General features: G+C 38.9%; 1 protein-coding gene across 29 annotated transcripts in view; it reads right to left on the bottom strand.

Moving 5' to 3' along the window:
- TRIP12 (thyroid hormone receptor interactor 12) overlaps positions 1–18774 on the bottom strand; it is a 153631-nt gene that overhangs the window by 38029 nt on the left and 96828 nt on the right. For 15 of the 29 annotated variants that reach the window (XM_070070086.1, XM_070070094.1, XM_070070100.1 and 12 more), the window contains 11 exons: positions 13644–13792; positions 12094–12129; positions 11917–12012; positions 10364–10456; positions 10024–10185; positions 8154–8222; positions 7882–8047; positions 4883–5000; positions 4614–4770; positions 1935–2088; positions 290–518 (listed from right to left, as the gene is read on the bottom strand). In XM_070070086.1, the coding sequence (XP_069926187.1) occupies positions 290–518; positions 1935–2088; positions 4614–4770; positions 4883–5000; positions 7882–8047; positions 8154–8222; positions 10024–10185; positions 10364–10456; positions 11917–12012; positions 12094–12129; positions 13644–13792 (1429 nt within the window). Of the gene's footprint in view, positions 1–289; positions 519–1934; positions 2089–4610; positions 4771–4882; positions 5001–7881; positions 8048–8153; positions 8223–10023; positions 10186–10363; positions 10457–11916; positions 12013–12093; positions 12130–13643; positions 13793–18774 lie in introns of all 29 variants that reach the window. The other 14 variants (XM_051849049.2, XM_070070091.1, XM_051849046.2 and 11 more) reach the window with 1 other exon arrangement.

The following is an 18774-nucleotide window of genomic DNA, read 5'->3' as shown; positions in this document are numbered from 1 at the left end:
GTGTCTGAATTTGGTAATTACCTTGGCCATACTACTTTAAACTTGAGAGCCAAATATTTTTACTGTGAAAGCATTCTATCAAAACAAAGATTTTTCTTAAATGCCAACATTATGTTTACTTTATTCTTTTGTACTAAACTGTGTATAAATGGATGAGGCAGGAGGGCACACCTCAAAATAGTCCATATGGTTTTACACATACTTTTTGTATTATTCACTTTGTAACCTTCTGAAATTACATGCAGACAACTGAATTTCTAAAACAGTTTTACTGTTTTCATGAACACACCTTGAAACAGCATGATTTTTCAGAACATCCTTCAGAAGTTCGGCATCCGCAAAATAAATTATTCTAAGAATTGCTCTAAGGCACTTATGTCTGACCGCAGGTCCTGCTGAGGAACTATACACTTCATAAAGAACACCAAATAATGTCTTAATGAAAGATTTAGCCAGCTCCGGATCCTCTTTCATAAGCTGTGCTCGAGCATCGTCCTTCTTTGACTCTGAATGTCCACCTGGTACAGAAAACACACATCCTGAAGGGACAGAATTCACAACAAGCAGCAAACCATGCGAGCCAACGCAGTCAGCCGGCACGCTCTCCAACCCACAAGACCACATGCAGATTAATTTACTCAGCTGCAGGTTTCCAGGTGTGATGCAGTCAGCATCAGGGCAAAGCTGTGCTAGTAACAAAAATCGCTGACCATTCTGACCAGCTGAAGGTAACAAAGTACCATCACACTGTAGCACATTACTTTCCCAATACGTGTTCAACAAAATATTGGGGTTTCAACATTAACCAACTAAACCACTAGTAAGAAAACAAGGAGAGTTTAAGAAATAGATAATAAACATTTAGCTAAAAGCTACAAAAGGTGGATAAACAAAGCAATTTTTGCCACACTATTGAGGGAATAAGCTATAAAGAAAAGATAAATGACTGAAGTCCTAAACCAGATGTTGGCAAACTATGGTTCATAAATCCAATTCAGTTCACCACTTGTTTCTGTAAATATAACCTTATGGGAACACATCCCTGTATGTTTGTCCACATTTGGTATTTGGGGCTGTTTTAAGGCTACAATGGCAGTGTTGAATACAGACACACACATGACCTAGAAAAGACTGAAATATTTATTATGTGGTACTTTTCAGAAAAAGTTTCTGGCCACTACACTCTAGACTAGGGCTACAAAAGCAATCAAATCCCCAATGAGTGGGGTGAGCTGTGGCATAATGGGTTAAGCTGCTGCCTGCAGCACTAGCAACCCACATGGGCACCAGTTCGAGTCCCAGCTGCACTACTTTGATCCAGATCCCTGCTAATAAGCCTGGGAAAGCAGTGAAGATGACTCAAGTGTCTGGGCCCCTGCACTCACTTGGGAGACCTGGAGGAAGGTCCAGGTTCCCAGCTGCACCCTGGCCCAATCCAGGTCGTTGTGGATATTTGGGGAATTAAACAGCAGACTGAAAATCTCTGTGTCTGTCTCCCCCTTTCTAACTCTGCCTTTCAAATAAATAAAATAAATTTAAAAAATAAAAACTTCCAAGGAGGGAAGAAAATGTCAAAAACGTAGAGTGGAAAAATTACTATTATGGTTCTTCATTAGAGAATTTTGACAGAAAGGTATAAAATAAAAAGAAAAAAAACTGATCTGATGGATGGATGAATCCAAATGCAGAACAGAGAACAGGATCAGATAACGTGGCACATCACTTAAGTAGAATTAACAGAGGGAGATACCACTTAAGTAACGATGGCTCATTCATCAGTTAAGGCACATGACTTTAAAAAAAAAAAAAAACAACTTAATTACTAGCATACAACTGCCCTAAGTTCCATAAGGAAAGACAATGAACCAATTGTGCAAATATAAAGTAATGCTCCCATGAAAATACAGTACTATTTTAACTCAAAAGTTACTTACTAGTGTTAGTATTGGCTAAGGGGTTAGGTTTTCTTTGAATGGCACGTGCTGTTCCCGTGTCCTCATTGATTTGCTGCATAGAATTAAAATCAATAGTATAAACTCGTCCCAGAGTGGACAAGCTTATCTCATCCTCACCGACCTGATGGGCTGCCTGAGAGCAAAGAGAAAGAAACCCTGAATATAAACATGGAGAAATTTATTACTTTAAGACACAGTGGAACACTCCATAAATGCTACCTTACATATTTATTATATCACATCTTAGATGGCAAAGTAAAAGACAAAAGTCATTCCATGTATTCCCTAATTAAACAAAAATATACACCTATTAAGGACCCTCAGGCATAATTCCAGGTAAAATTCTGATGAAACATCCAGTCATCACTGCCATGAAGATGACGCTATTTGTATTAAGAAAACTTTAAGGCATTGCTAATAGGAAAAAAAACTTATTCGTATTCTTGATATTCTTAATTCTTAAGTTAAAAACATTTATATGATAGACTGAACATCCCACCAAAAACAAAACAAAAGAAGCCTTGATACTTAGATTGTGCTTTAAGACAGAAAGGAACATAACTGGAACTAAGTTCACTGCCAGGATTGCATGAGTTAAAGAGAATTTACTCTAAATTCAGACAGTTTTGACTAACACTGCTCGACTTTAGAAAGACTACAGAAGTGATGGAATAGTCTTTCTTCCAGTCTAGGCTTAAGACTCATATTGAACAGTGACAGGATTCTTAGGAAATAAAAGCTAGTAGGATGAAGACATATTACCAGGAAAATGCTAAAAAGAAAAGTGTTAGGGACCAAAACCATTTAGCAAACCTGGCCTACTCATATATACTAAGGCTAGCAGTACACAAAAGTTAATGCCACAGTTAATGTCCTCAGAAAAGATGGCAAACTCTAAATGTAGATTTCTTCCTAAGAACTCTTGCTCTTAAGTCTGACTAAATTTTTTTCAAAAATCCATATTTTAAACTGTGAAGTTCTGAAAAAATTTCAAACCTCCAAAGTTGAAATTCGAAAATATGGGGCTGTTGCCGCCTGTGGTGCCAGCATCCCACAAGGGCACCGGTTCAAGTCTCGGCTGCCCCACTTCCAGTCCAGCTCCCTGCTGATGACCTGGGAAAGTAGTGGAAGACAGCTCAAGTGCTTGGACTCCTGCACCCACATGGGAGACCCAGAAGAAGCTCCTGGCTTTGGATTGGCCTAGCTCCAGCCATTGTGGCCATTTGGGGAGTGAACCATCGGATGGAAGACCTCTATCTCTGTCTCCCTCTCTCTGTTAACTCTGCCTCTCAAAAAATTTTTTTTAAAAAGGAAATTAGAAAATATAAGATTACAGTTATCTTATATATTGAAAATGTAAGTAAATGATGCAATGCATCTCAAATTACATAACTTAGGGCAAATATTTGGCTGAATTGAGAATTTAAAATATTTCAGCACTAAAAACACATAAAAGTATGGAAGTAAAGAAAATCACAGGACTGGTGTTGTGGCAAAGCGGGCTGGGCTGACGCCGGTGACAATGGCGTCCCATGAGTGCTGGCTGCTCTGCTCCCTATCCAACCCTCTGCTAATGTGCCTGGTAAAAGAGTGGAAGATGGCCCAGGTACTTGTGTCCCTGCCACCCATAAGGGGGTCCAGGATGGAGTGCAGGCTCTTGGCCCTGAATCGGGCTGGGTGCTGGCCACTGCAAATATTTAGGGAATGAATCAGCGGATGGAACATCATGCTCTCGGGGTCTCCCACTCTTTCTATTGCTCCCTCTCCTTGAGTAATTCTGTCTCATAAGTAAATAAATCTTAACACACAGATGCACACACACAAAACTGTCACAGAAAATCGCTGTTAATATTTTGATGTACTTCTCTCCTTTGTATTAATTCATCTTTTTTATCTTGCTGAGATCCTGAAACGAATCCCATGAACATACATATGTATCACAATTTATTAGTTCACTCAGAGATAGGTATTTAATTTATTTCAAAGTTTTTACTCTTAAAAAATATTGAGGGGCCAGTGGCATAGCAGGTAAAGCCACTGCCTACAGTGCCATCTCATATGGTTCAAGACCCAACTGCTCCACTTCTGATCCAGCTCTCTGCTATGGCCTGGGAAAGCAGTAGAAGATGGCCCAAGTCCTTGGGTCCCTGCACTGGTGTGGGAGACCCAGAAGCAGCTCCTGTCTCCTGGCTTTGGATCAGCCAGGAGATTTGGATGCAGCCAATTGGGGAGTGAACCAACAGATGGAAGACCTCTCTTGGCCTGTCCTTCTCTGTGTAACTCTTTCAAATAAATGAATAAATCTTGTAAAAATATATTGAGCAGTATGCAAATCTTTACTTTGAGGAGGTTTCTTTTGGATAGAAGATAGGAATGTTTTAGAAAGATATGTAGTCTACTCTTCAATGTTTCCTTTCAGAAACAAGGAGACTGGAAAAAAAAAAATGAATTACATGTTCTGAATCAATCAGGTGGTTAGCAGCAAAAGCAGGACTAGAACACCGTGCTTTCTGACTTAAACAGAAATGAGAAACTTGTTCTCAGGAGACAAAATGAGATGAGTCTTTACTCAGAACTGAGCATGCTCAGTACAATTCCCATTCCCTTACACCCACTCCCCAACATAGATATATTTGAACGGTACGATGAAACTACTACCTCAATGATCCGGCTGTCAATCCTGTTATAGGGATGCCACAGGCCCCGGTCATCACGCCACTGCCATATCGCACCATCTGTGTTCTGTGCATTTCCTTTCTTCAACATGGTATCAACTGCAAAAATGCCTTCTTTTGGTAAACACGGCATAAGTTCACTGCAAATAAAAAGTGCAGTTATTTTTAAGCAGCAGCATCTGAACTATGAGTAAACGTTAGGCCTGTAAGGTAAAATGACCTCACAGGAGTTACTATTAGCCCAATCTTTACCAAATCAGAGATGTCAGTTCATATAGTTCTTGAGGACTCCGTGGAACAAGATCAATCTGCTCCTGACAACTTCCATTGGAGGCACCACACAAGAGGAAGTGAAGCGTTTCTGCAATGTCTGCAAACCAACAGCAAATAGCAAACCTTGTTATACTCCAGGACCTCATCCAAGGGACGGTCATTCCCCAAGACAGAAAATAATTACAATTATTATCTTATGTGACATAATACAGAAACTAAGTCCAAATGAGCCATAATAAAAAACTAGTAAGAAATGTCTGTAGATTTTTAACTTTTTCCTTCTGGAGACATCACATTTCAATGAAATGTTTATACATAAATTCACAAACAGTGGTTACAAATTTTAGAAAATTTCTTATAAAGAAATAATTTTGTTAAGAAATTTGAAAGTGCAGTAGAAATGGCCCAAGTCCTCAGGCCCTTGCACCCATGTGGGAGACATGGAAGAAGCTCCTGGCTCCTGGTTTCAGATTGGCACAGCTCTGGCGGTTGCGGCCAACTGGGGAGCGAGCCACCGGATGGAAGACCCCCCCCCCCCCCGCCCCGTGTAACTCTTTCAAATAAATAAATTCAAAAAAAAAAAAAAAAGAAAGAAAAGAAATCTGAACGTGGGGGCAGGAGCTGTGGCGTAGCAGATAAAGCTGCCGCCTGCAGTGCTGGCATCCCATACGGACACCAGTTCTAGACTCGTCTGCTCCACTTCCAATCCAGCTCTCTGCTGTGGCCTGGGAAAGCAATAGAAGACAGGCCACCCCTGTACTTTGGTGGAAGACCCAGAAGCAGCTCCTGGCTCCTGATCAGCACAGCTCCGGCCTTTGCGGTCAACTGGGGCATGAACCAGTGGTTGGAAGACCTCTCTCTCTCTCTTTCAAATAAGTGAAAGCATTGAATTAAACATAAGAATTTTTTAAACTTTTTAAAAGAAGGTAAATAATGAAATGGAGACAGAGGATCATGTTTCCTGAGATAACAAAAAAAAAAAAGTACAGCAGTGTCTATATGATAAATGTGTGGCAAACTTCCTGCAGGATGCAAAAGAGGTAGAAACATTTATGACAATAAAAGAACAAGAAAACCAAAATGTTTAAGCAAGCAAATATGAGGCAGTGATTTCCCTAACTGTATTTAGAGATGTGGAAATGAGAGAATCTGTACTCAAACATCAAGACAATGTTGAGATATGTAAGGTTTAAAGAGTTCTCTGGCATTTTACTAAATATATTGTGAATCTTCAAGGAGTAGGACCTTTGCTAATCTTATTTAGGCAAAGAAAACTGTTCCTAGTACTCGATAAAAGTATTCTTCAGAATACTAACTTTGGGAAACAATCTGAATATCTTAAGAGAAATCTTTTCAACTAATTACTTCAACATTGTTTTTTTCTTTTTTAAGAATGATTTTATTTACTTAAAAGGCAGAGTTAGGGAGAGAGAGAGAAAAATCTTCCATCCACTGGTTCACTCCCCAAGTGCCTGCAACAGCCAGGGCTGGGCCACACTGAAGCCAGAAGCTTCTTCCAGGTCTCCTACATGGGTGCAGGGGCCCAAGGACCTGGTCGTCTTCTACTGCTTTCCCAGGCCATAGCAGAGAGCTGGATCAGAAGTGGAGCAGTCGGGACTAGAACTGGAGCCCATATGGGAGCTTCCCCTGGGTCTCTCACATGGGTTTGGGGGGCAAGGACTGGGCCATCCTCCACTGCTTTCCCAGGCATATTGATAGGGAGCTGGATCAGAAATGGAGGAGCTGGGACTCGGACTGGTGCCCAAATGGGATGCCAGCGTCACAAGCAGAAGTTTTACCCTCCATACCACAGTGCCAGCCCCAGTATTGTCTTTCAACAAAGCTCTGTGGCAATGGCTAACGCACTAATTCACTAAAAAATTTCAACTAAATCTAAAATTAAGTTTCCCCCAAACCAAAAAATTACACCATTAAGCACACTGTCTGAGACAATTGGACCAAAAGCTACTGTATCAGTGAAAGTCGTCACTGAATCTCAATGTGACATACTCAGTAATTAAAAGAGTATTTAATTTTAAATGCTTCACATAAATGTGATTAATACTCTGCTGGAAATAATCATAAAAAACTGATGTATTCTGAAACCTTATCATCCTCTGATACACGCTTGTCGAGTCTATTCAGGGAAAGAATGGTAAACCGTAATAGCAGTGCAGAAAGCACTGATTTCCTATAGGATGGGAAAGGATCGCAAACGTTTGGAAATACTAACTTAGCAAGCAGTTGCCACTGTAAATAAGCTCCAAATTTTTATGCAGGAAAGCATTTGGGAATCAGATAAACTGCCAGAGAATCTTAATATGGGTTTTAAAAAAAAACAAACTTATAAGCTAAAGACAAGCAGTGATTGATAATGGCAGAACTCAGATTTCTCTATTTAAATGCATGATGAGAGATCTAGATTCTTAACTCTAAAACCACTGAGGGTAAATTTTGAATACATAATGTAATACGCTGAGGTTAGAAACACTGATATATTGTTCCAAAACATAATTATTATTATTAACATTCTGCAGCTTTGCTATTCAGTAATATTTTTTTTTTAAGATTTTACTTATTTATTTAAGAGGCAGAGTCATAGATAGTGAGAGAGAGAGAGACAGAGAGAAAGGTCTTCCCTTCATTGGTTCACTCCCCAAATGGCCACGCCGATCTGAAGCCAGGAGCCAGGTGCTATTTTCCTGGTCTCCCACATGGGTGCAGGGGACAAAGCACCTGGGACATCTTCCACTGCTATCCTAGGCCAAAGCAGAGAGCTGGACTGGAAGAGGAGCAACTGGGACTAGAACCGGCGCCGATATGGGATGCCGGCGGCGCAGGCGGAGGATTAACCTAGTGTGCCATGGCGCTTGCCCCAGTAATACCTTCTACTTGCTTGGCTTATAATAACTTTGACATTAATGAGGAACAAACGAAACTCCTTTCCAGCTTAAAGTAGATAATAAAAAAGCACTTACTCTGCTTCATAAGTTGAACAGCTAATGTTGGACAGTTAGAGCACATCAGAGAAAACATTCGAACCACCATTATAAACATCCCAGAACTCAAAATGGGTGGAGTCACTACCAACAGCTGTTGAACATTTGTAAGCAGATCTTTGGAAGCAACCTGCTGGAGTAAATTCTTCACAAACACAAGGGAAAAAAATTATTGTAAAAAATAAATAGATAAAAATATTACTCAGCAATTCAACAACTTCATAAAAATATTACCAAGGACTGATGCTTACCTCCTCATGTTGGAAGTTGTCCACAAGACGTGCAAAACAAAGGCAAGTGCTTTCTACTGACTTTTTGTCCTATTTTTTTTAGAGGAGAATAAATTATATTAATATAAAACCTTTTTATTATCATACATCATTACCTTATCTTCCTGATCAAGCTCTCTAAAGTAAGCTTAATTAGTAACTATGAGCTTGAAGAGCAAGTTAAACAAGATACAGTCAGTGATAAAGATTTCAATGCAAAGAAAACCATACTGACACAATCACCTCCCTCTTCCATAAAAACCCCAAGACAGAGCAAACATACAGAAAATAACAAATATCACGCTTACATAATCTCATTACCTAATCAAAAGTGATAATAAAGAAAAGATGGGTACCCTACTTTCATTTAAAAGCATCCCAGGTATAAATGTTTAATGTTTAAACATGAACACTAAAAACGTTGACAATATGGTTATGTGAACCACAAGTGTACAGGGACTTGAGCATCAGCTGATTTCAGTATCACCACAGTTGTCCTAGAACCAATCCCACACAGATGCAGAGACAATTATATTGGTAATGACACTATGGCAAACCATAGCTTGAGTCCTGGCTGCTCCACTTCCAATCCAGCCCAAATGCTTGGGCTCCTGCCATCTACATGGGAAGCTCAGATGGAGTTCAAGGCCTCTTGGCTTCAGCCTGGCCCAGCCATTGCAACCATTTAAGTGAACCAATGGATAGACGATATCTCCTCCCCTTCTCTCTCTGAGACTCTGCCTTTCAAATAAGTCAATCTTTAAAAAAAATTGGTACAGATTTGATATAGATATAAATAAGTTCCATATAATATATAGTATACAATGCAATATATAATAAAAATAAATTAGAAAGGATTTATTAGAAAACCAGGAAAGGGTCACTAGAAAAAAATGTTGCACTACAAAATAATCAGAATAGCTTCACTGAGAATACACTGAAATAATTCTAATAAAAAAAGAATTTTATTGACTTGTGTAATGTTTTGAGAGATCTTGATTTCTTTAAAATTGTAAGTGGATTCCAAATGTGAAAACTAGACTTGCTTATATAAAAATAATTCATTACAAAAGCCCTACATTTTCTATGTCACTATGTAAATCTACAAATGTACTAAAATAGCCATCTACTATGTAACCTCTGACTTGTTTGTATTTTTAAAACAAGAATATCATACAGTACTAGTTATCACAATGAACTGGAGTACACATTTTTTAGCCCACAGAAAGGACAGAGCAGCTCAGTCAACTATATTTTAAAAATAAACTAAGAAAAAAATGAATAGCATTACTTTGTTCTGATCATTTTAGAAGTAAACTACTTTGGAGTGACTCAATGATCATTACTTTTATCTATGTTATATAAATGCCTTATTTGTTTAAATATATATACCTGATCTCCCCCAAGCTTTTAAGCACACTTTGTAAAAGCATTTTTAAAGGGCCCAGCATTGTGGCACAGCAGGTTAAGCCTCCACCTGTGAAGCCAGCATCTGATATGGATGCTTGTTCAAGTTCCATCTGCTGCACTTCTGATCCAGCTCCCTCCTAATGTGCCTAGGAAAGCACCAGAAGATGGCCTCAGCACGTGGACCCCTGCCACCCACATAGGGGACCAGAATGGAGTTCTAAGCTCCTGGCTTCACCTTGGTGCAGCCCTACCACTGAGACCATTTGGGTTGTGAACCCAATCTAGTATGGTATATGACTGGATAACATGGAAGAAAATATGTATCAGAACCCTTTTAATCATATACATCCTATTCAAATACTCAAGACATTAGCTGAAACTTCCAATTTTAAAAATAAAAATAAAAATGTTTTATGACACATAAAATAGGTTCATATTTTACCTGATGAGTTAGCCTTTGGGTAAGCAACGGGAGGGAATCTGCCACAAAATGAAATTCATCTGGTGTGATACTTTGGCAGCAGTTGGCCGCAATTGCTAGTGCATTTCTTTGGGCATTGATGCTGAAGAATTCTAGATACAGCAAGCAGTCTGCCAAACCACCCTAAAATATAGAAAACTGTTAAGGCAAAGAAAAGTCCTTTTATCAGCAATTAAAAAAATTAACTGCCAAAAAGCCTAGCCTATCACCAGGAAACAACATCCAGATCTCATAAAGATTGCAACCAAGGACCCAATACAAAGGCAGATCTAAAACCCAGCATAAAATGAAGAGCACTTACCGCCTGTAGAATGGCTTTACTGTGTCTCCGTGACAACATTTCCAAGGCAGTCAAGGCCTGCTCTGCCACATCGATACACTGAATAACTTGCAGCTGCAAACATGTAAATAGGTAACTTGAGGTCATCGTTGAAACTCTTTCCCAGACGTGTGCCATCTATATGACTATACACAGTATTTCCCTTTAATTCCCATCCATCCATACTACATCTACCATGAAACCCACCACAGGAAACCACTTAGTAACTTAAGCTACATGGAATAATCAGTACAACTTCCTTCTAACAACTCTGCTTTGTTTTAAGATGCTAACATGTTTTGCATAGAGAATAAACTAAACTCTATTATATAACTAACCATATATCTTTAAACTATGTGGGTTGTTTTAACAAATTTTAAAATCAAGTCCTCAATTTTACACTATATTCTAAATTTATTACATAAAACAAGTTCTATTGTATGTTAAAGATCCACAAGACAGACCAAAAACAATCACAGAATAAACCACATGAAAAAAATTTCCTTTGTCCACTGATCCAACTTCATGACCCTGAGCAAGGGACTCTGCCTGTCTAGCCTTCTCAACCGCAAAGCGGGTACAAGCAGTTATCAGCCTCACTGGGATGTTTTCTAGAAGTGAGATTTGTTCTATCAAGTGTTTTAAGCTCTTTTCTGAAACATACATATGCGATGATTACTACAATAAAAAAATGTAAAAAGGGCTGATTTTATAAATGACTTACTAGCTTCAACTTCATCACTATGTAGAATATGAAATATTTTGCAAGAATCTTGTATAAAAAATATATTTGAGTTAAGATTACGGAAGCTAGAATTCCAGAATTTAAAACTCAATCCCTGGGCCGGCGCCACAGCTCACGTGGCTAATCCTCCGCCTGCAGCACTGGCACCCCGGGGTTCTAGTCCCAGTTAGGGTTCCAGATTCAATCCCGGTTGCTCCTCTTCCAGTCCAGCTCTCTGCTGTGGCCCGCAAGGGCAGTGGAGGATGGCCCAAGTGCTTGGGCCCTGCACCTGCGTGGGAGACCAGGAGGAAGCACCTGGCTCCTGGCTTCAGATTGGCGCAGTGCACCGGCCGTAGCAGCCATTGCGGGGGTGAACCAACAGAAGGAAGACCTTTCTGTCTAACACTGTCCAAAAAAAAAAGATAATATTTAAAACTCAATCCCACATGCCTACTTTTGAACAAGTTGAGCAAATACAGAATTGACTTTTCCTTCTCTTTCATTTTTATTTGAGAAGCAGAGTTAAGAGAGAAGCATGCAAATGCAAAAAGAACTCTCCATTCCCCTAGTTAACTCCCCAAATACCCATAGGGCCAGGACTAGGCCGCTCAGGAATTGAAAAACTGGGAACTTGATCCAGGGCTCCCATGTGGATGGCTGGGACCCAAGGACGAGCAATCATCTGCTGCCTCCCTGGAACTGCACTGACAGGAAGCTGGAATGCGGAGCCCGAAGTTGAAATCCAGCTTGGGTGCTCCAATACGGGACACAGACAACTTAACTTCTAAGACAAATGCACACCCTGGATTACCTTTTCTAAGAAGACAGGAATAGCATCTACCACAACAGCAGACGATCGAGGAAGTGCTTCCATCATGTATGTTAAGGCTCGACAAGCATGGTTCATCTAGAAAACAAGAGGGATTTTCACTTAATAAAAATTCATAATGTAAATTTACCATGTTTTCAAAAAACAGTACATACTTACAATATCGAAATTATGTTCCATCTGTAGTAACGTTATCTGTTAAAAAGATATAAAGTATTAGAACCTGTATTCTTAAATAAAAGTCCCAGAACTATGAAATGACTGTTTATGGCCACCAAAGTGCATGATGGTGAATAAATATATATTAATGATATTCAATTTGATAAATAGATAAATGTGGTCAACTCTTTAACAGCAGCCATTATAAATAACACAAGCTGACTCCTGCAAGACTATTAAGTACTTAAATCTAATCAACAACTAGCAAATTAAGTGAATTGAATCTGTGTCAGCATTCCTGCCTAGATGTTAATGGCTTTTTTATTTAGCTAACAAAAACTGCATTTTAACTGCAGACAGTATAAGGTAATCGCAGTTCTTTGTTGCTATTTATTTTTTAGTGAACAGAAAAAGTTCACATCATGGAAGCCATCTGCTAAACAAATCAGCAATCTGAAAATGGATATGAACACAGGCAAAATCTAAAACTACAAAGACTAATACTGTTTTCATGAAACATATAGAAAGAAACACACAATCTTTCACTAAAATAGACTGTTAAGATTGGAGAACATGCTTTGATTATTTGGAGGTCTGAGCGGCACAAGATGAATGAACTGATCTATGCTTTAACAACACCTGATATACTAAAGCACCCCAACAAGAACAGGCAGGATACAGATTATTCCATCTTGCATCTGACAGGCCTTTCCTTAGATCTTGCCAAAGTTTGTTACTGTGATCAAATACGACAATCTGTCATACCGACAACCATAGTTTCATTTTTGTCACCTTTATTGGATATGTGAAAACAATTTACATGTTATTTATAACTTCCCAAATATTCTATAAATGTAATCACAATTATTGTTAGTATTAGATTCATACAACTTTAATCTTAAATTATAGCCACTTTCTCTACTTTTGTAGAAAAATATTCCCAAGCCTTTATTTAAAAATTATAAAATGGGTAAAGAGCCTACACTTGGTAATGGAACTTTTTCTTCCTGTTGTTTTCACATTAAAAAGCTTAGATCAATTAAAATGTTAATAAATCCCAAGTACCATAATATCAGCTCACATAGATGTTCAATAGGTTTTCTTTTCCATGCTCCTTACACTTCTTTTGGCTTACCATGAAATCTTTGAAATCAGGATGACCCAACAAGGTACCTGACTGCTCTTCCCAAATATGAAACCTTTCTGACTACACAGATAACCCAATGAGCTTCTTTTATTATTATCAGTGGCTCAGTAGTAAAGTATGTACATTTTACACAATAAGGGTCAGGGAGAATAATTGAAAACCAGTCATTTAAATATCAAAGATCTAGTGCCAATCCATCAAAAAATGGTTTAGAAAAATTTACCAACTCATGATTAATAATGCCTCACAATATCAATACACACAAAATAAAAGCATCAAGCCATGTAGTCCTCTCTCTCAATTCTGTTTTAGAAGTCATAATGACAATAACCATGCATTCAGAAAAAAACAGCAGGATTCAAAGAGCAATTAAGGTAAATCAAGGGGAAAACTGCAGGCTTACCAAAGCTGGAACAACACTCTTGACAGGAAACCCTCCCAGTGTCTCCTCATTGCCCATGACCAACAACTGACACATTTCAATAACTGCCTGCAGCTGCTGACTTTCATCACTGGCTTGCAGTCCTTGTAGAAGCTGCTGGGCCTTAGAACCTTCAGAGGAAAAGAAATGATTATTTTTAAATATCTGAGAAAACGATCACTAGGTACTAAGGTTATGACTCTCTGATCTCCATTTAAAAAGCTGTCTATACCAGGGTCAAGATACACTAATGACATCTAGCAGGCAGAAGTCAGTTGGATCTGCTCTGCCTTAACATAATCCCAGTCATTTATATATTTATCTTTTTGAGAAGTTGTTTTAATTGCAAAAATAAGCAAAAACATCCACAAAATTAATATGAACTGATAGCTCTAACATATTCGCTTTAAAGAAGCACAGTGGAAAAAAAGCTTTGTGCAATAGAAAAACATTGAACAAAGATGGCCAACCTTCAAAGCAAATGTATCATTAAACATCTGCACCATAAAAATGGAATCTAAGTAACAAAGAACATGAAAATAATACAATGCATCTAACAAAAGACAGCACAACAAATGAAGTATTCAGTGAAATCAGCAAAATTGTAGGACTTCATATTTCCTCTCATGTCATGTGCAGATGCTGGGTACAGGAGTACTTTTACTTTTAAGATTCAACTATCAGGCCAGCACTGTGGTATAGTGCTGATATCCCCTATGTGGGCAGCCTGAAGACCTCGCTGCTCCATTTCCAATCCAGCTCTCTGCTGTGGCCTGGGAAGGCAGTGGAGGATGGCCCCAGTCCTTGGGCCCCTGCACCCACGTGGGAGATCCAGAAGAAGCTCCTGGCTTCAGATCAGCCCAGCTCTGGCCGATGCGTCCAATCAGGGAGTGAACCTGCAGATGGAAGACCTCTCCTCTACACACACACCCCCCACCTCTGTGTAACTCTGCCTTTCAAATAAATAAAATCTTAAAAAAAAAAAAAAAAAAAAAAAACCTCAACTACCATAAGGAAATAAAATGACATTAAGCTAAAGGCACTCAAAAGTAGTCTGTAAACTTGTTTCATTTTTCACGGATACTTTTCTACCTGAAACCATGATTAATTCAGTTAATGTTTTCATGTTACTTAAAAAATAAAAAAAAAAATTGTTTATTTATTTGAAAGAGAATTACAGAGAAAGGTTGAACCAGAAAGAGAGCGCAAACGAGCGAGAAAGCTATAGAGAGAGGTCTTCCATTCCTCTGGCTCACTCCCCAAATGACCACAACGGCCCGAGCTGAGCTGCTTTGAAGCCAGAGCCAGGAGCTTCCTCCGAATCTCACATATAGGTACAGGGGCCCAAGGACTTGGGCCATCATTTACTGCTTTCCCAGGCCATAGCAGAGAGCTGCACTGTAAGAGAAGCAGCTGGGACTCAAACCGGTGCCCGTATGGGATGCCGGCACAGCAGGCTAGGGCTTTAACCCACTGTGCCACAGCAGCCGGCCCCTTGGTGTTACTTTCAAGCCTTTTTCCTTCTTATACCATCTCGTTATTAATTGTGTATTTAATTTCTCTACTTCAATATCATGATATACTGAAATGGGATTATGTTTTGAAATTGTCAATATATGTGAATTCACATCAACACCAAAGTTTTTATTTTAATTATGTTTCTACGATCTTCTACAAGGATAAACCTCTCACAGGGGCACATGGTGATCCTTGGAAGACTTGTTTCTGCTGTTACTTAAGACCATGGCTAATGCATTCCCTTAACTATTACTGCCTACCTACCTCACCATAATTAAAAGTCAATCAAAAAATTACAATGCAGGAAAGTTCAGAGAAATGTCCTTTTAAATTTTTAAACTAAACGATATCAACTCCAATTTCCGTAGGCTTGTCATTTTTGTATTTAAATAACGTGGGAGGCAAAATAAAACAATGCAAAGTAGTAAAAAAAAAAAAAAAAAACCAAAACCTCAGTTGCTTCTAACTTCATTTAAAAGAATGAAAACTATTGATGTCAAGTGTTTTAACAACACAACCACATAAAGAGGAAAAACAGACACATATACCACTAGATGGAAGCCTTGTAAAAACTGGAGTTGGCAACTCTAACTACATTAATCTCTTATCTATGTGCTACTGCTGTATTTTAAATTTTCAGAATTAAAACAGAAAATTTTAATATGTATCAATTCATTACATATTAATATAAATAACATTTTCATGAAGAAATGATATTTTCTCTAACAAAACAATTTAGCAACAAGCGTGGCACTGTCTTTGTTGCAAATAGTCTTAATGTCAGCCTTAATAAAAGCTTGAAATTCAACTTGTTTCTACCTTCAATCTGTAATAATATGTATTTGAAATTAAGCATTATCATAAAAATTACTAAAAAGGCAAATTATTTTGTTTCATCCCCTTTAAGTTAAAACACAATTAATTTACTAGGCTCATGTGGCACTGAAGAACTCAGCCTGCCAGCACAGTCCGGCTGCTACTGCTCCAACTTTTGGTAAGGCAGGAGCAGTTTAACCCATCATGGCTTCCACACCATCCCCTCAGACACCAACAAAGTGGAAAATGAAAAACCTTAGTAATAACTATCATCAGTTTGATCTTATAGATTCCATGTATGGATCCCAAGAGTCCACAGGCCACGCTTTGAGAAACACTACTGTAGATCTGTGGTTGGCAGGCAAATATTTCTCTATTAAAGGCCAGAGAGTAATAATTTTGAGTTTTTCAAGGCATATGGTCTCTACTGCAAGTATTCCACTCTGGCACTGTAGCTAGAAAGCAGACACAGACAACATGTAAACAGATGAATATGCACCCTGAAATCCGACCTTCGTTTAACTTTCACGTGTCATACAACACAATGCTTTCAACATTTCAGTTACTGAAAAACATAAGCTCTCTCCTGATCTATCTCTCGACCCCATCTCTTTTCTCTTCACCCCTTTCCTCTGGGCCTGTCGAATTTCCCCGGTCAATAAACCCTTTCAATTCTGGTGTTTGGTGTGTTTTGTGCTGCCCTTACATTGGTGCCGTGACTCATATCCAGGCTCTCCTGTCAACCTTGCTCTCCCCCAGGGATCTGAGCTGCTTCGGGATCCTGGATTTCTGGGCACCACAAAGCACACCCCCACGCCTCCATCCACATACCAGCCTTTCAAGTCCCTGAGGTAAGACAGGGCAGAAGGAAGAACCTCTCAGTGTGACTTTTTACTCGTCCTGAAAGTCCGGGTATCAGGTACCCTAACTCCTACAGCCTCATGCCTCTGTGGACTCTGTCCCAGGCAACAGCAGGTATGGGTGACGACTCAACCCACTTCCCTTCTACGGCTAAGCCTTGGGCTCCAATGGGTGCATGGATGAAGACCTCTACCCCTTGTTCCCGTATCCTCCTGTCGGACAGCCGTGATCTCAGGGACGCCCAATATCTGCCAATCCAACTCTACGGGTCGCCATGGCAGCTTCTTCCTGCATTCCATCTTGATCTTCCTCTCGGTGGTCTCCTACCTCAACAATCAGTTCAAGATTTCTATCTGTGAGCATTCAGAAAAGTGCAAGATTTCCTATGTCTAAACTTTCTCCTATCTGTTTTAAATCTTCTCTGGCTCAAGTTCTCTTAATTTCCACTAAGGTTGAAATTTGATGTGTTATCTTATTTAGAAAATGTTGTCTTAATTTGGAGATTTCTAAAGAGTTATTTCAAAATGTAAATCAAGGAAATCAGCAGGTGGAAAGCAAAAGCTATTATCTGACATAGAAACAGAATCTGATCTTCTGTTAAAGCAATGAGGTTTTTGTAATATTTTGAAATCATCTTAAAAATCTGTTTAGAACCTACAGCATCTCCTTTTGATAGTTTTGTCTAATTGGTGACTGCCAGTTCTCCAGCCAGCTCCAGTACTATTCTCTCTTCCTAGTTCTGACTCTTAAAATTGCTCCAAATCATGGGATTTGATTCTTCCATGTACTAGCTCTTAAATTTAAGGTTTTTATTTCTGATTTTTGGAACAACCAAAGAGACACAGATTTTGTGTTCCATGGAAGTAATCTATTGTGTTCTCTTAATGTTTCTGTTAAGTTCTGATTGTTTAAACAGCTGAGTTTTTATTAAGAGTTCTAGTTTATTTGAATATATTCTTATCCTAAAACATTTGAGTATTCAGTTTGTAACAATGATCAAATCTGGTCTATATTATGTCATGATATTAAGGGGTGTTATTTCAACTAGATATTTTAAGCCTTCTTGGCATCCTTGACAGGCATTCAAAAATCAAAGTTCCAAATTCTTTGGACTTCAGTATCATCTTCAGCTAGGTCCCTAGAAATATCAACAGATGTATGTCTCTCATCTAGTAGAGACAGCAACTAATCAGGCTATTTGGATTATACTACAGGTACTGTCAAGTAGAGCTAAATTTTAAGTTATGACTATGTAAAATGCTACTGATACAAATGCTCAAAAGTTAAAAAGTCTAACGATCTTATGTTACCACACATGATGGTTATTTTAATGAGAAAGGGCCAGAGGCCTAAAAGTGATAAATGTTTTGTACATTCACACAGGTGCTTCTGAAAATACTGTGTAAAGTGAGCAAGTGCCTCTTGTTGCTTAATGAGTGTATAATTTTAAACATGGCTATTTAAATCTTTTGTAATCCAGTTTTGTGTATCATTTTTGCTGTATATAAAACCAAAATACTGGGACCTGCGCTGTGGCGCAGTGGGTTAAAGCCTTGGCCTGAAGTGCCAGCATACCAAATGGGCACCAGTTCTAGTCCCAGGTGCTCCTCTTCCGGTCCAGCTCTCTGCTATGGCCTGGGAAAGCAATAGAAGATGGTCCAAGTCCTTGGGCCCCTGCACCCACATGCAAGACCCGGAAGAAGCTCCTGCTCTTGGCCTCTTGGCTTTGGATCGGCACAGCTCCAGCCATTGCGGCCATCTGGGGAGTGAACCACCAGCAGATGGAAGACCTCTCTGTCTCTATCTCTCTAACTCTTTCAAATAAATAAAATCTTAAAAAAAAAAAAAAACTAAAAACCTAAAACATTGCTTGTTCTGTGTTTAGATTTGTCCTATAGGTTCTGTTGGATTTTTTCCA

Source organism: Oryctolagus cuniculus, chromosome 3, assembly GCF_964237555.1.
Source record: "Oryctolagus cuniculus chromosome 3, mOryCun1.1, whole genome shotgun sequence".
Classification (NCBI taxonomy): domain Eukaryota; kingdom Metazoa; phylum Chordata; class Mammalia; order Lagomorpha; family Leporidae; genus Oryctolagus; species Oryctolagus cuniculus.
Note: the sequence above shows the minus strand (reverse complement) of the source record. Positions and strands in the feature narration are given on the sequence as shown.